Source organism: Scomber scombrus, chromosome 24 (genome assembly GCF_963691925.1).
Source record: "Scomber scombrus chromosome 24, fScoSco1.1, whole genome shotgun sequence".
Lineage (NCBI taxonomy): Eukaryota > Metazoa > Chordata > Actinopteri > Scombriformes > Scombridae > Scomber > Scomber scombrus.
Window position 1 is genome coordinate 11,908,280 of NC_084993.1, and position 15,817 is coordinate 11,924,096.

A 15,817-nucleotide genomic window follows, 5' to 3' on the forward strand; every position below is an offset into this window, starting at 1 on the left:
GCTACAGGGATTGAGGCTAACTTACATCACGCGGACAAATGTGGTAGTGTCTTTACCTTCAAAAAACTGGTACAGAACACAGGATGAAGCTGTCAGTGAAACATCAAACCTCACCTTTTATCAGATTTAGAGACTTTAAAATGAATTCAGTCATGGAGTGTGCTGAATTTAGTTTTGTTTCTTTTAAAATCAACAACTGAGTTTGTTATTCAGTGGTGAAAGCAAACAAAGAAATAAAGAGATATTGGTGTTTTAAAGCTGCTTTGGTCAGGGTGACTTTAATATATCAGGACAACACTGTTTTTTTGTGCTTGTCAGTTCCAAAAAAAGTGTATTACATATTTTAAAACAGTATTTTCCTGATTTTATTACACACACTATATTCTAACATCTTCCATCTACATTACAGACTGAGAGTATAATATGCAGGTTATTCTGATAAGGTTTTTTAGTGTTGAGGTGTTGAGTCTGCTACTTACTGCCATGATGTTGTTTGTGTGTTAGTTCACCTTTTGGCTTGTAATAGGCCTTACCTCATTATCAAAGCAAGAGCCAGTAATGACAGACTTTGTTTACCTGTGACTCAACTGGGTTAGGGTTAGGATTAGTTACACTTAGACTAAATATAGTTAGATTTCTCTTTATCTGAGTCCCACATAACTCTGAGCTGTCACTGGACAGGAAACAGGGTTCAATTTAATATATTAATGTACTGCATGTGTGTTCAGACTTTGCCTGTTTCAATCTCTTTCTGATGGTGATGTCAGGCCTCGCAAGTTATGTGAGGAAAGCCTCCACAGCCTCCCTCACGATTGGCTGCTGCTCCAAATGAGACTTCGCCTCCTCGAGAGAGCAACCAGTCAGCAAACAGACCAAAGCCAGAGGGACCACCTAAGACACAAAGAGAGAAAATATAACCAAACCATCAATCCATTCCTACATTTTTCTTCTTTATGCACCTTCCAGCCTCTTTACCTTAGTTGTGTTTCTAGCAGTGAGTATGTGTGCAGTCATGTCAGAGGATGTAATGTCAGCAGTCAACTTGTCCACTCTGTAGAGGGCCTTCAGAAGCGTCTCCTCACACTGGGCCTCGGGCCGACCAGACAGTTTCTAGCAGAAGGAGCAGACTGCCTCAATTCACCTTCAGAATCAATCGTGTTTACGGTAATCACACCCTACTGGTTCTTCTATCTTTGGAGGAGGAGGTTTATTTCACACCCTTTATAGGTCAGAGGTCAGGTTAGCTATAGATCAGGAGCTTGTGCTATATGTTGACATGGTTTAAACTGGTTAACTTTGCTTGAGTTTCTTTTATAAAGACTGTTATTAATTATCACAGTTTATATTCTGCTTTCATGGTGCATTTTAAATTTTTTCCTAAATAAAGTTGTGTTTCAAAGTAAAGTAACTGACATACTGAAAACCAAGTGCCAAGTAGTATTGTAGTTAGAAGTGTCTCTCTGTGCAAAATTGTTTCTATTCAGGAGACTCCACTGAATAAATACATATATTTAAGACACATGCATATAGGAGTTGTGTGGCTAAAGTCATGTTTATGTAATTGTATCCACCTGGAGTAAACGTGTGGCTCTGCGGTACAGTTTGCTGTTGGTGACCTGCAAGTCGATCATGTAGTTCTGGTAAATCTTCCCCTTTAAGACATGAGCACCGGTGCTCACGGCATTCAGCACCAGCTTAGTGGACAGCTCCCACTGCTGAGAGAGAGATGCACAATTGATTTTCCGTCCTCTGCGTTTACATAAGACGGAGCGAGAGGAAACGATGAAAAACATTCAAATAAAAAAAATAACCTGTCATCTAAAAACAAGACCTTCAGGGACACGAGAAATAAGAAAGAATGAAAATCAATAAAAAAGAAAATGAGTCCTCTAGCATTTAACCAGACGGACACTCCCTCTGTCGTGCGTGTTCATTTCTTTATCGCTCTGCAAAATGCACTATCGAAGGAGGGAGGGAGACGAAGAAAAAGAGAGTGTAAGAGGCAAAACAGTCATTTATCATGCTCCGGTGAGGGGTTCAATCGATGTGTGTGTCCTTGTGTGTGAGTGTGTGTGTGTGTGTGGGCTGTACCATGTGTAGTGAGCTCGCTGAAGCAGATGACGGCCAAGAGACTTTTAGTGTGGATAAACACAATTTATTGATGTCCTCCTGCAACAACAACATCAATAAAGATTGTATTACATAGATAGATAGATAGATAGATAGATAGATAGATAGATAGATAGATAGATAGATAGATAGATAGATAGATAGATAGATAGATAGATAGATAGATAGATAGATAGATAGATAGATAGATAGATAGATAACTGACTTGTAAAGCAGTAGCAGTGTCTCCATCAACGTGATGATAGACCGCATGGAGGTTGGATGTCTTCTCTCTCACTCTGCGTGCCATCTTCATCACCTCACTGACATCATCTGTGGATGGATAGAAGCCATCAACACATGCATTTATACAGAATCCTAATATTTAAAGATGCTGTCTCACCTGAGTGTGTGTAGATGAGTAGAACTGTGTCCTGGTCATTGAGAGAGGGCAGGACTTGGTGCACAAAATCCTCATGTGCTATGCAAAACTCAGGACCCTAAAGGAAAGAAAACTTCCTTAAAGTCAACACTTATGTAGCATTCCTGTGTTGAAATACATTAAAGGGGAATGATTTTTTGTGTCATGTGTATTTTAAATGCTCTGTACATATTTTCTTAATCATCCCTACTATAAGTGACGTCAACGAGGATGCCAAATGTATTAGTTTTGGTTGTATCCTCTCACTATTTGGGCACAGCTGTGGCTCAGAAAGTAGAGCAGGTTGTCCACTAATAAAAAGGTCCGAGGTTCAAACCCTGACTCCTCCTGTTTGCATGTCGAAGAATCCCTGGGCAAGATACTTAACCCCAAATTGCTCCTGATGACTGTGCCAGCACCTGGCATGGTAGCTGCCATTGGTGTGTGTGTGTGTGTATGTCAATGGGTTAGTGAGCAGCAGTAACATTGTAAAGTGCATTGGATAAAAGCACTGCATAAATGCAAAAAAGCTGTAGAGACTTTTAGGCTAAACTTTCAGTACGCAATATACAGTAAATGGAAACCAACGGAGACCAAGACCAACCAGCTGTATAATGAAAAAAACCTGAAGCAGATTAATTGAAAACAGACATGAAGTCCCACTGTGTTTCATAAAGCAGGTAGGATGTATTTTATACTAATCCTGTTCTGGGTTAATCTACAGGTCACATGCAGCAGAGACACATGTGTCATTACACTGTGTAACATAAGAGCTAGATTTCATTTTAATTGGATTTTAGAGGATTTCAGACATTTTAATACTCTGTAAAGCCTTATAAGGGTTTTTTCAGACTCCTGTAAGACCCACAGATGCACCAGAACATAAATCTCCAAGTTATGAGTCAGCTAGTGCTGACGGCACAACTGTAGAAGACATTCAGAGAAAGTTTAAAGCTGCTGAACAGTGTGAGAATCTGCATTGTTAAAGATTATGCGGTGGTGCATTGTTTCAGATTCAAGCCTTTGTTTTCTATTTGAAAGAATGACTCATTCAAACAGTCCTAATCAGCCACTTTTGTTTAAATGAAGAATATGTCGAGTCATAGATTTCTCCTCACATACCAGTGAATTAAGTGGGCCTTCACTGTTGTTCAGCTCTCTGTACCCTCCATTCACGAAACCTCGAATATCTTCGAAGGCTAAAACACACACACGAATAATCACGTATACACACGAATATATATCATTCAAATGTAAAATATGTGCCTCTTGCAGAATACTCCCTAAATCTGGTAAAATACATTTGTGATTATTAACCACTGAAGTCTAATCACCCCAAAAATATGTTACTGTGTTCTTTTGCATCGCACTTCTCTCACCTGCTCCAAACGTGGGATTACACTCACTGGCGTCAATGAGGCCCAGCACAGCCGGAGAGCCCCAGCCCAGGTAACACACACGCCTACCGCAGCGTAAACTGAAACACACACACAGAGAACCAAAGAACATAGGTATAAATAGCACACAACACACAAACACACATTGTGGGTGTCTACGATAGTGTGTACGATGAGGGAAGACTGCCAGCACCGTAGACTCAATAACTGGAAGCTTTAGCAGCTGCTGATTCACCTTGAAAAATGTCATTATTCTGGGTTTCAGTGCAGAATTTCTGAGGCTGTTCCTGCTTGTAAGAATACAATTCTGAGGGACGTCACTGCTGTAGATATGATTAATGTGTGTGTGCTGTCGAGGGCAGTAAGTGTATTTTAGGCGATGTCAGTCGTTATTACCTCTATGTTTTAGTGATGATTCATGAAATAAATAAGCTCTCCCCCTCACTGATGACTAAGAAGCTAGAATGCTGTCTGTTTGCCTTGTTAAATAAAATCTTCAAGGTTAAAGTGAAAATGAAAACCGGATGTTTCACCTCTTCCCAGCTGCCTCCACCAGACCACTTATCCCCTCAGTCTGAGAGTACGTGATATCCAGAGTCTTCTCAGATGCTTTCAAGTGCTGCAGGATGCCCCTGTTGGAAAGAAACAAACACAAAGGAGAAAGCCTATGTTATATACATTAATTATAAAATATTAGATTTTTTCAGAATCATGTTCACACCATATTCAGTAGTTTCTAATTACTTGTACATCCAGTACAAGTACAATTATACAGTCGAAGAATCTCTTTGTGTAATGACCTCTAGATGTCAGTAACACACCATGAAAATGCAGCTGTGCAACAGGAAGACAAGAAGCTTCTGCACTGTCAGCTTGGAGAAAAAAAAAAGGAAACAGGGACACTTGAAGAAATGCTGTATGCGTTATAAGAATGCTACATGGTCTAGCATTGTGCTGTCGTCTACAGTCACATGATTTGGCGTCACTGCTGCAGTATGGAAGCTGTTTGGGTAAGAGAAAATTTCAAAATATGAATAAAACAAAACAATATGATTTTATTCAAAGCTCTGCTGTGATTTGGATGCTGTATGTGCACGAGCAGCTCTCCACCTTATCAAATGCAGCAGTGCACGTGCAGCCACACGTGCCTTCTCCTCTCACCAGCAGTTCACTGTATGTACCGTGAATGGGAGTAAAGACATGGTTTCATGTGAATGTACACACGTACATTCCTAAATGTATAGATCACTAGTAATGTGAAAAGCTTGTTCACACCAGATGCATGTTTTTCAGGCTGATGGCTGATAACACAAAGAAGCACTTAAGAAGCTGCATGCTGTACCTTTGGGTGCAGAGCTGGAGATTGAAGGTGCTGTGAGGTTACTTCAGGTGATGACGGATCACCATCAGTATTGTGTAAGATGGAGCACAGTGTTGTAATAATCTTACAGTCAGCCTATGTCAATCCTGTCTACATACCAGAACTATATGTACTTTAGAATCTATTAAATAGATCTTAAGGGTTTTAGTATAATTGTAGAAGGAACCAGAGTGTGGAAATTAGATTGTATCTCTGAATGTGGAAAACAGATCATATTTGCTACTATCTATATTTCATAATGTGATACAGTATATTCATTATTTTCTGTACACTTATTCACTTATATGACGGTATTAAAGAATTAGTTGGACATTTTTGGGGAATATACTTGTTCAGTTTCCTCAGAGTTAGATGTGAAGCTCAATAGCGCTCCCATATTTGTATGCTAATTAGGGCGCAGGCAATCAGCTTAGCTTAGTTTAGCTAGAATAAAGACTGGAAGCACAAGAGCACAGCTAGCCTGGCTCAGTTCAAAGTAAAAAAACAACCTACCAGCTCCCTAATGAAGGCACTGTATCTTCATTAGTGAGCTGCGTATAATTAAACAGTGCATTCAAACGATAGCAGCATTTCTTTTCATCTAACTCTTATTAGTAAAAGTAACTAAATCTATTTTTCAAAATGTCAAACTTTTCAAATATTTCTTACAATTTCAACATGTATAGAGATTTATTATTATACTCATTTACAGTTTACTGACTGAGGCACCTTTTCAGTATTTTTCACCATGCTTACTTGGATGTGATGGGTGTTTTTGAGAAGGCAGCAGCATGAGCAACGGACATGATGACCTCCAGGAGAATCTTTGTGGCGCTGCCTCCTTTCATCCTGGAGGAGCCACTGATGGCTTCTGGCTGAACATATATACACACACACACACAAACACACACACACACACACACACACACACACACACAGGATTACTGGACAAAGTACAGACACATGGCTCGCTTGTCTCTAATGTTTAGACATGATGCAAAGGCAATGCAATCAAACAGTGATGGAGAGGAGAATATGTGTACGAGACGTGCAGAGGTTCTTACTCCAACCGATGGGTTGATGAGGAAGGCCATCTGACTTTTGGAAAGCTCCTGCATCCTTTCTACCACATTGTGAAAAGTGAATGTGCAACCTGGTATGGGCTCATCCCTACATACACAAATACATGTTTTTATGTCAACCCAGGCAAATTTCATCCCAATTTACTCTTCAGTGCAGGCTATTTGCCACTCTATACATGCCGCAATATTAATAGGATATGGATACCACACACACCTGGCCTGATGTGCAGGGTTGAAGCCAATCAGTACAGGAGTGTAGACCTCAGGGTGCTGCAGGCAGAGGTCAAGCTGACCTGCTACAAATGGAGCCTAGAGGACCAGGTATCAAACGCACATAAAAACAGTAAAAGTTATATTTAAGTTTGGAAGCACCATAATGAAACATGCTGTCCGACACAGATTTCACATTCCGACCGATCAGAGTGACTTACAGATAATCCACAGGAAATGCCAATAAACAAGACCCGCTTCTTCCCTTCACAGACCTGCAGGGCAGCAAAAACATGCAGTGGTCAAATGCTGATGTTTTGCCTACAAAAGTACAAAATTCACACATACTTTGCACCATGTTCCTGACCTTCTTCAGACTGAGCATGCCTAGTATGGGGTCATCTTCAGGAGCCTCTTGGGAGGAAAGCAGAGCTCTGAAGCAAACAACAGAGAGAATGAGAGATTTGATTGAAACATCTTCAAAGCGAGACCATGCAACATCTAAAAGAAGAAAAAACACATTCTTCCTCTTACAAATGAAAATGTGAATGAATTAATAAAATGCACTATTGCTCACTTCAATACATTCAGGTACTGTTACAAAGCACACATTAAAGGTGCAGTGTGTAGACTGGAATCTACAGACTTGGCAGAAATGGAATATAATATTGTATTTACATTCCATGTTGCACCACCATGTTTCTACAGTAGCCCAGAATGGAAAAACCAAGCACTTTTTGCGAGTTTCATGTCACTGGTTCTCCAACATACTTGGAAGGCGATGGTGGGAGGGGTATTCAATTGGCTGCAATCTGCAACCTCACCTCTAGGTGCCACTAAATTCTGAACACTGCACCTTTAATTTATACACAGTATATCACAATGCCAACAATTACAGCTAGGTATGTATTTTTAATAATATGAGGGTAATCTTGTTCTGTATAATAAAACAGCCCCAACACACCTGTCTCCTCCTGCAATGGTGTATGAATAGACTGAACTCTGCTTCAACTGCCTCAGTGCTCTGTTGAAAGTTGACTAACAACAGACACACACACACACACACACAGACACCCACATATTACACAACACAGGGAGTCATAAAACAATTGATATATGATCAGATGATTTCATTAGGGTGTTATTTTCCTGATATTACTGGCTCTGCTTTCTTCAACACTGCTTTAAGATACTACTTTCTGTTCTATAACATTCCTGAAACAAATAAATCTCTGCTAAAAGCGAAATGGTCTTTTTTTTATAGGTTTCAAGAAAGATTATGTCCATTATGAGACCAAATAACTTGAACAGTGTCTGTGGTGTAGTTGTTTTCCTCTTCCTTTTTTCGATGTGCAGTAGACTGAGTCGTGTGGGGAGCATTTCAGGACTTTACCGCGATAAGGAAAGCCAGTCGACCAGAAGTCCCACATCCACTCAGTACAACAAGGCTGTCCTGAGGATCCTGTTAAAGAAACAGAAGACACACTGTCAATTCATGCTTGGTTAACCATCAAACAGACAGAGGGACAGACAGAGAAAGAGGGGATACCTTAAGAATGAGCTCCACTCTCTCAGCGACCTCCATCATCGTAATCACCACGTTGTCACTTAAAAGCCTCTAAAAATGAAATTCAAATGATTATTCTTTTAATTTTTAAGTCCACTCATTGCTTATCAAACATTTAAGTACGTTTCATTGACACAACATATAATGACCCCTGATCTTTACCTGATAAGTGGTTCCCTCCTCTTCCTGAAACATCTGGCTGTCACAGGCCTGCAACATCCTCACGATGTGATTGGGCGAGGCTCTGTCAATGTCACGCGTCAGAGGGTTTGACTTCTCTGAAACAGGAAGCGACGGCTCGTAATCTGGGGACTGAGACATGTCAAATTATTAATAAGAAATTCATAATTAGTAGTAATTCAAAATGTTTGCTGTTTTCAAACACACCTGCACTACGAGCTTCAGTGCAATAATGTCCAATGCTAATTAAAACATTAGATTTAAAGAATGTTTAACATATAGAGAGAGTTTTACAACAGTTTAGGGTAGGGGGGGGGGCACAAGGTGATATGTGCTGGCCTCGAGTCGGGGGCACTGACTGCTGGCTGTATGGTATCAATCTTCTTATCTAATTCTGAGCAACACATTTAACGTCTCCTTACCTCCCATTCACGCATTGTGGAGACATCACAGGTCCAGTCTGATCCCGCCATTGTGCAAGAGTCTGTCCTTTCCTGCCAAAAACTATTTGTCCCTTCACGTAGACTGTTTCCTGTTTGACAGTTACAGTGATTCAAAATGAAAAGCAGATTGTGCTCGACTCTATCTGTAGTGACAAAGTTCACTTAGGGACCTTTGAGACTGGAGCGTGAATAGAAATATGCATTACTCTGTCACACACCAACACAGAGTTCATTTCTGCAACTATTTCAATGGGAAAAAAGAGAGAAATAAACAGCACTCTCTTACAATGAAGCAAAGGTGAAACATTACCGATCACTGACATTTTCAATCACAAAATGTACCAAAGCTGCAGCAGTTAGAAAATGGAGATCTGACTCAAACTCAGCATGAGACAGGTTTAAGAAAAAAATCATCCTTGACCTCAGCTGTGGCAGAGTCAGTGCACAATAAATAAAAACCTTTAACAGTGAAATTCATTCCATCGTTCTCAGACTTTCTTTTCAATCTCACAAAAGGTCTAAGTGATTCTGAGCAGTGGGAACATATTTACAGCCCAGCAGATTGTGGAGTCTAATATGTGTTTTCACTTTCAGTGGACGCTGTCATAGTGTTTGCTGCAGTGTGTCTCACTCCTCCAAACTCCCACTGCTGTCTGTCATCACTGCTGGCTAATAACAGTCAGTGACACAGCAGCAGGAACGTTTTTCACATTATGTCCCACCAACAAGGAAAAGACTATTATGACCAATACTATTACTCATTTTATTATAACGTTCTTTTCTTTAACACAAAAAGAGTATGAGTTTACAATAAAGGCCAGTGACTCTCTGAAAAGTGATGCATTTCTACTAATGAGTGGCTCTCGCTGATTATTAATGTCAGACATGTGAAGAACATTTTGGTGCTAACCTTTCAATGAGTCAATGGAACAGCAGAGCAGCGCGTAGGGTTGTGTCAGAGATGGAGCTCCTCCGTGCCGGCTGCACTGACGTACACCTGTCATAACTGTCTGTCATTAGTAAAGAGTCACTGTAACAAAATTAAACAACCTATGAAGTTAATCACAGATGTCCCATTCCTCCAACAACAGTTTTAAAGTGTCATCAGCTTAAGGGCCCCAAAACTCCCAGGGCCCCAAAAGCTCCAGCTTTACTTTTCTAATTGAAAATATTTTAGGGGAATATGAACCATTACAGACATTAAATATCAACTGACATCGCTGAGGACCTTAAAATCTACATTAATTGATTTCGACCACTTTATTAAAAAGTAATTAAATAAGCTGTAAAATCATCATTTTATTACTTTGAAGTTGCATATTTACACAAACAGGACCCATATGTAGAAACATTAGTATTTATCTAGAGACCTGTCCACCTGATATATAAAAGTACAATATTTAATCTCCTTTTCGGTTGTTTTTCTCTCCACCAACTCATGATTAAAACAAACATTTAGAAGCTGCTATGGAAGGTGTGATGGTCTCTGTGGGGTGTTGATGAGAAAGCAGGAGTTGTTTATTCTGGATCCAGGTATGCTTGTACAGTCCACTGAGTTAGTATTTGTAGTGAATGATGAAATAATATGAGCTGTGTGTGTGTTGGTGATACCCTCCTGAACATGTGAACAACTGAAAAAGGATTACTTACCATGTCAAAAAACAGGCAACAATAGTCCACAACAGGACTATAATTATAAAACCTACTTGTATAAACTGTAAGCTTGTCTTACTTACTTACTTCAGGCATTTAAACTGAAACCAAATCAGCCGAGGGAACTCAGGGTCCACTGGTCAATCAGAGCTGACTCCTCAATTAACCTGAGTGATCATCTTTTCTCACAGTGCAGATGGTGAAGAGGCAGAGAAGCACAGGACATCATCACAGTTACTGCGATTTTTTTCTTGTTGATCATCCTGTGTGTTTGTAGCACAGCCTGCAGTACATTCAGACTTTATTTTTCTCCAGTTTTGACTTTACAGAAATCTAACAAGCCATTTAGATGTAGCTTTAACAACCCCTCTGCTCAGCCTCTGTGTTAAGTCTGCTGCATTTTTCACCGACCGAACACGCTGTCTTCACTGAATGATGCAGCAGCACACTCTTTGACCAACAGATGACAGTGTCTTCAAAATAAATAACGCACAGTTTACCTTTAAAGTCGCTGTTTCCAACTTGTTTTTATAGAAGCTCTTCATAAATAATGAATTCTTCTTGCTGACCCTTGTGTTCCTGATGGTCTCGAGTCAGCTGCAGCGCTGCACTGCACATTTACCTGGGAACCAAACCATGAAAGCTCCTTTGATTTTGAAGAAGCTGCAGAGGAGCAAGAAAGACATCGACACTCACATACATATACAGTACTAGTCAAAAGTCTGGATACATTTTCTGAATAGGAAGGTATACCCAGACTTTTGACTGGTGCTTTGTAGCTCAGAATATAAAGGTAAGATACTTTGTAGATAGGTTGATGATGGAAAATGGGTTAATCGTTTCATATGATAGGCATTTTCAAGCCTCACTGGACACCTTCAAACTTTGTCCATTAACAGACAAAAGAATTCAACTCTTCAAAAATCTGATAATATAGCACTGATTGAACACTTGGCGTTGCAGTAATCTGCTAAAAATCCTGTCTGTTGAAAATCTGTTCCACTTTTAATAATTTAAAAAGAATTCCCTGATCCTGTCTTTATATGCTATCTTAATATTGGCCTATTTGACATATCTTAACATTATTAATAATGAGTGTGATAGGATTGCTTTGTTGCTTTGTTGTGTCATCAGCACCAAGACCTCGGTTTCATCCCTGCAGTTTTCTTACATCAAGCAGATTTAAGCATCAAGTTACGACATTTTGTTCTTTTAGCTATACCGCATGTACATTTTGCTGTGGCAATATTTCCTCTTGCCTGTCAAGAGTAATAATATTAATAAAAATATCAAAGTGTAATGTGTCCTGACTTATCAAAGGTTTACTGTATGCCAGTGGCTACTTGACCTTTAAAGGGACTCATGAAACAAACCTGTGCTTTCAAGAAAATTAAAAATAACAGTCTTATAGTATGTTTTTCTCATCTAAGAAAATAGATATGTAGTATCTGTACACCAAAACTATAGTTACATCATATTGTCAGTAACAGCTTGCAAATAAATGTCCAAAACACAAACTGTTCATCTTGATGAAACCATGATGTTTTAGGGCTGCGGCTAATAATTATTGTCATTATCTGCTACAGCTTCACTGTTTTGTTTCTTAAGTTTATTTTTTAACATAATGTTTTTGGGCATGTTGCTTTACCATTTGAACTGATGAGCGTATTGTGGAGAGGCAGACAGGAAATGTGGAGAGAGTGACAGAGGGATGACCTGTGATATATTCCACGGTGACAGTCTGTGGTTATTCGTAAGCACAGCTGTTACACACATCACATCTAGCTTGAAAACTCACAGTGACTGCTGTTTGTCTTTGTCTTTTTATAAAGAGTCTGGGAAGCCTTCCTCAAGATCAGGGCTGCACCTTCAGTATCAAGAATGAAATAAAAACAAACAATATCTTACTTTATATGTATATATGCATACACATTTTTATTTGTATATTCTTCAGTTTTATTTCTATTTTTGTCTACACATTTGGTTTAAGAAGCAGGGGGACACAATGAATTCAGAGGTTAAATCAGCAACAACAACAAAAAACAATCTAGCAAATAAATATAATTACATTCATTATCATACTTTCCGCAATAATTATAACAAAACCAGAAAAAATGAAATGCTATGTAAATCTCTGGATTATTACTACACAAGCACTACTTTTATTGGCAGTGACCTGAATCTTTATAATGACAAAGTACAAAGTGTGCTCCTCTTAAAGGGGAAGTGCACCAATTTTATACATTAAATTCAAAGTATCAGCATCTAACTGAGACTGTGAAAGTGTGGGGGTGGGTGGGATTTTAAACAGTGAGGGGGGACATGATGGTGTTATAACATTTATATTGTCATGTTTGGTTGGTTTTGTCCTCTATAGCACCCTGTTTGTGATTAGTGGTATAGGAATGAAATGAATATTATCATGAAAGGAAAGTGTGTATAGACTGTGATGTTTAGCTGGTCTTCTCGGGCCAGTATTTGACTGCAGAGCTTGGGAACCATGTTAGAGAAGGCAGGGTGTCCTCTGTACCACAGAGCAGAGAGAACAGGGTGTATGTTCCCGAGCCTAAACATTATACAGTGATTAATTCACTTCTCACATAACATACAGGAGGATAATTGAGTTTGGTCTCATGGGAAGTCTGACAGTTAAGTTCTCTATGACCTGCTTTAGTCACATTATCCTCTCCGTCATTCTTCTGCATGGGACGCAGGAACCCGTTGACTTCAGTGTCCAGACAGTCCTGCCTCAGGCCGGGGAAGATACTGCAGTGTAGCACGGAAAATGTACCTGAAAAAAACACAGCACATATTATAGGAAGACTGCAGCGTCGACATGATGGCTGAGGCGATTGTGTAATCCAATCTATTAAAAAAACACAGATTAAATTAGATAATAGATCTAAACTCAAAACAGACATGGCATCAACAGAATATACTGATGCAAGAAAACATACTTCTTTTTTTTAACCTTTGTATTTGAGATGAGAGTGAGCACTGGATGTATTAAACTGTCGCCTACATTGGGACAAGACTCACCTTCATCATCACTGCATGAAGAACCAGTGTTGTTACGGCTAGCAGACAAAGTAGAAAGTCTCAGCTCGTCATCAGTCTGGAGATACCTGCACAAAATCAAAGAAAATGTGAGAAACTGGAGGTGTAACAAGCACAGCCCATAAAACTAGAAATACCACCTCAGTGTTGTGTGTCTCCCCTAATCGGTCAAGTTGCAGTTTACATCCATGCCTATCCAGACTCATATAACATATAATTAATCATATAACATTATGTTGACATGTTTAATTCCAGTGAATAATTTCCAGTGAGAAACATGCTGTCTTCACTTAGAAACTATCTCCATATAAAATGTCATCACTTCATAATTTTATCCTATTAGACATTTTTGTGAAAGTTTCTCATAATTAGTGTATTAATTCTTGAGTTACAGCCAAACATGTTTTGCGAGGTCACAATGAGCTGGACCGTTCGTGCTTAAGTCCAAGAATACGTTTGAGCCAAATTTGAAGATATTCCCTCCAGGCATTCTAAGATATAATATGCATGAGAATGGGATGGATGGACAGATGGACAATCCAAAAATATAATACTTCCAAATACTAACATCTAAAGACACTGTTGACAGTTTATTGAGAAATTAGTACCTAACTCTAGTATACAAATTAACCTATAGGATAACATGTGTAACCACTCAAAAATATTATCTGCAGTTAATCGATAAACCGTTCACTGTTGACATCCTTATCAACTACTAGGTTCATAAACTGATTCACTTACCTCCATGGCACTGTCCAACCAATTCATCTGATCATGAGCTTCATACCGTCTTCATCTTCTCTGTAAGGAGGACTTCAGACTGGCCAACCATGGTTGGAAATCATAAAAATAGATTTACTTTTCTTTCTTTTCAAACAATAATTTTAACATTAATTTGTATTTGCTACATTCACTGACATCTACAGAGGGAAAAAATGATTTATTTGTAAAGTCAATGATGACTTACAGTCCACAGTGACTGGTTTGGTTGCTTTCCGCCCTCTTCATCTTGGAGGGCCCAGGACCAGATGGCTGCAGCTGCTTCTAATGAAATCTTCTTCCTCTGTAATCGTTTGTATAAAACATCACGTAACATGACTGAGGTTTAAGGTTTTTTCAACTGACAATTGATTGACAAAACTGTTTACACTTAAACATATCTCCTTTTAAATCATTTCAAATTCAGTTTAGTTGTTTAACAGATGCAAAAGGTTTAGGTTTTTGTTATTTTTCTGTCTGTATTCTTCTTTCCCAACATTTTTGTTCTTGTACAATTTATTTTAATATTACTCGATTCAGCTTAAAGCAACTATTGTGATGAAAAACATGTATATTCATGGATTGAATGAATTCAAGTTACTCAATAAAGTTTAACAAAGAAAAAAAATGACTGACTGAGTGATGAAGTTACACACCATTGGTCAGTCCTGTATGAGGACTTCCCCATTGGCCGCTGCCCTTTAAAAATGAATCGCGCTAACAGAGGTCTGTTACGTCCTCGGGTGGCGTTTACCGCCCCCCGCCCCCCGCCCCCCAATAAATGTATCCCTAACTAAGAATGTAGTGTTTATGTTACTACAGAAGGCCAAACACGCCCACAGAGGAATATTTAGCTACTTTTGATATCACTATCTGAAGACTAAAGGCTTCTGAATTCATGAGCAGTGTTGTCTTTCTCTGCAAGGCAAGTGAAATGCTTCATTAGCAGAAGTTGTGAAGTTAATGTAACACTAGTGTGCTTTAGCTTGTGTGTAATAAATGTGGTCGCTAGGGCTGACACCGGGACATTTGAACGGTTAATCGATACAGTCCAACCAATACCGCTGGTGTCCGGGTTGGCTGGGAGCCCTGTATAGTTCTATTAATTAAAGGAATAAAGAGACGTATATCTGTGTACACTTTCGCAGCTAGCTCGGGCTAGAAGGCTAACGATGTGTTAGCATGCTAATAAATGTCTAACATCTCACTTAGTCACTCGCTAACAGACTGCCGGAGCTGCAGCTTACTTTCAGACATCTCAGTGGAGACTCGGTGCTCTGTATCCCGCTGAGAAGCAGTTTTTTCGCGGAGAAAATTAACCTCCAGAGGTAATGTTTATGTGGTCAGTTAGCCAGTTAGCTTCTTCAGCGGATCTACGCTCTGTTTTGATTCTGCGTCACTTCCTGTCAGAGGTGTGACGCACAGTGCCGCCTGTGAGTTAGTTGTACCTTTCTGAAGCTCTCAACTCTGCTTACTCATTTAACCTCAAAGATATGCTACTATAACTCAGAGAATAATGCTTCTCTTTGTGCCAAAACTCTTTATTCAAATCACTTGTAAGTCAATAATAAGAAAAGCA

General features: G+C 39.3%; 1 protein-coding gene and 1 long non-coding RNA gene across 3 annotated transcripts; both read right to left on the reverse strand.

Moving 5' to 3' along the window:
* Positions 1 to 319: 319 nt before the first annotated feature.
* gckr (glucokinase (hexokinase 4) regulator) lies at positions 320 to 9,739 on the reverse strand. Its single transcript, XM_062414595.1, has 20 exons — positions 9,680 to 9,739; positions 8,749 to 8,858; positions 8,309 to 8,458; positions 8,129 to 8,197; positions 7,973 to 8,041; positions 7,544 to 7,617; positions 6,947 to 7,013; positions 6,801 to 6,854; positions 6,584 to 6,678; positions 6,352 to 6,457; positions 6,044 to 6,162; positions 4,461 to 4,559; positions 3,910 to 4,007; positions 3,653 to 3,729; positions 2,513 to 2,609; positions 2,336 to 2,442; positions 2,092 to 2,169; positions 1,572 to 1,715; positions 976 to 1,110; positions 320 to 891 (listed from the first exon to the last, which is right to left on the reverse strand). The coding sequence occupies exons 2-20, from the start codon at positions 8,797 to 8,799 to the stop codon at positions 778 to 780; spliced, it is 1,803 nt and encodes a 600-aa protein (XP_062270579.1). The 5' UTR covers positions 8,800 to 8,858; positions 9,680 to 9,739; the 3' UTR covers positions 320 to 777.
* A 2,686-nt stretch (positions 9,740 to 12,425) lies between these two features.
* On the reverse strand, positions 12,426 to 15,615 carry LOC133976524 (uncharacterized). Of its 2 annotated transcripts, XR_009924836.1 has the most exons (6): positions 15,486 to 15,615; positions 14,447 to 14,542; positions 14,221 to 14,299; positions 13,462 to 13,547; positions 13,088 to 13,213; positions 12,426 to 12,988 (listed from the first exon to the last, which is right to left on the reverse strand). It is a non-coding gene; the product is annotated as an uncharacterized LOC133976524 (long non-coding RNA). The 2 variants fall into 2 exon arrangements; XR_009924837.1 differs by having other exon boundaries at positions 12,426 to 13,213.
* Between the last annotated feature and the right edge of the window lie 202 nt (positions 15,616 to 15,817).

Bases quoted from the DNA above. Each gene is read 5' to 3' on its own strand.
- gckr (XM_062414595.1), bottom strand. From the start codon at position 8,799: ATGGCGGGATCAGACTGGACCTGTGATGTCTCCACAATGCGTGAATGG. The intron at 4,560-6,043 runs GTAAGCATGGTG...TCTTTCCAACAG, and splicing joins AAAACACCCATCACATCCAA to GGGCATCCTGCAGCACTTGA. The intron at 1,716-2,091 runs GTACAGCCCACA...TCTCTCTCTCAG, and splicing joins CAGCGAGCTCACTACACATG to CAGTGGGAGCTGTCCACTAA.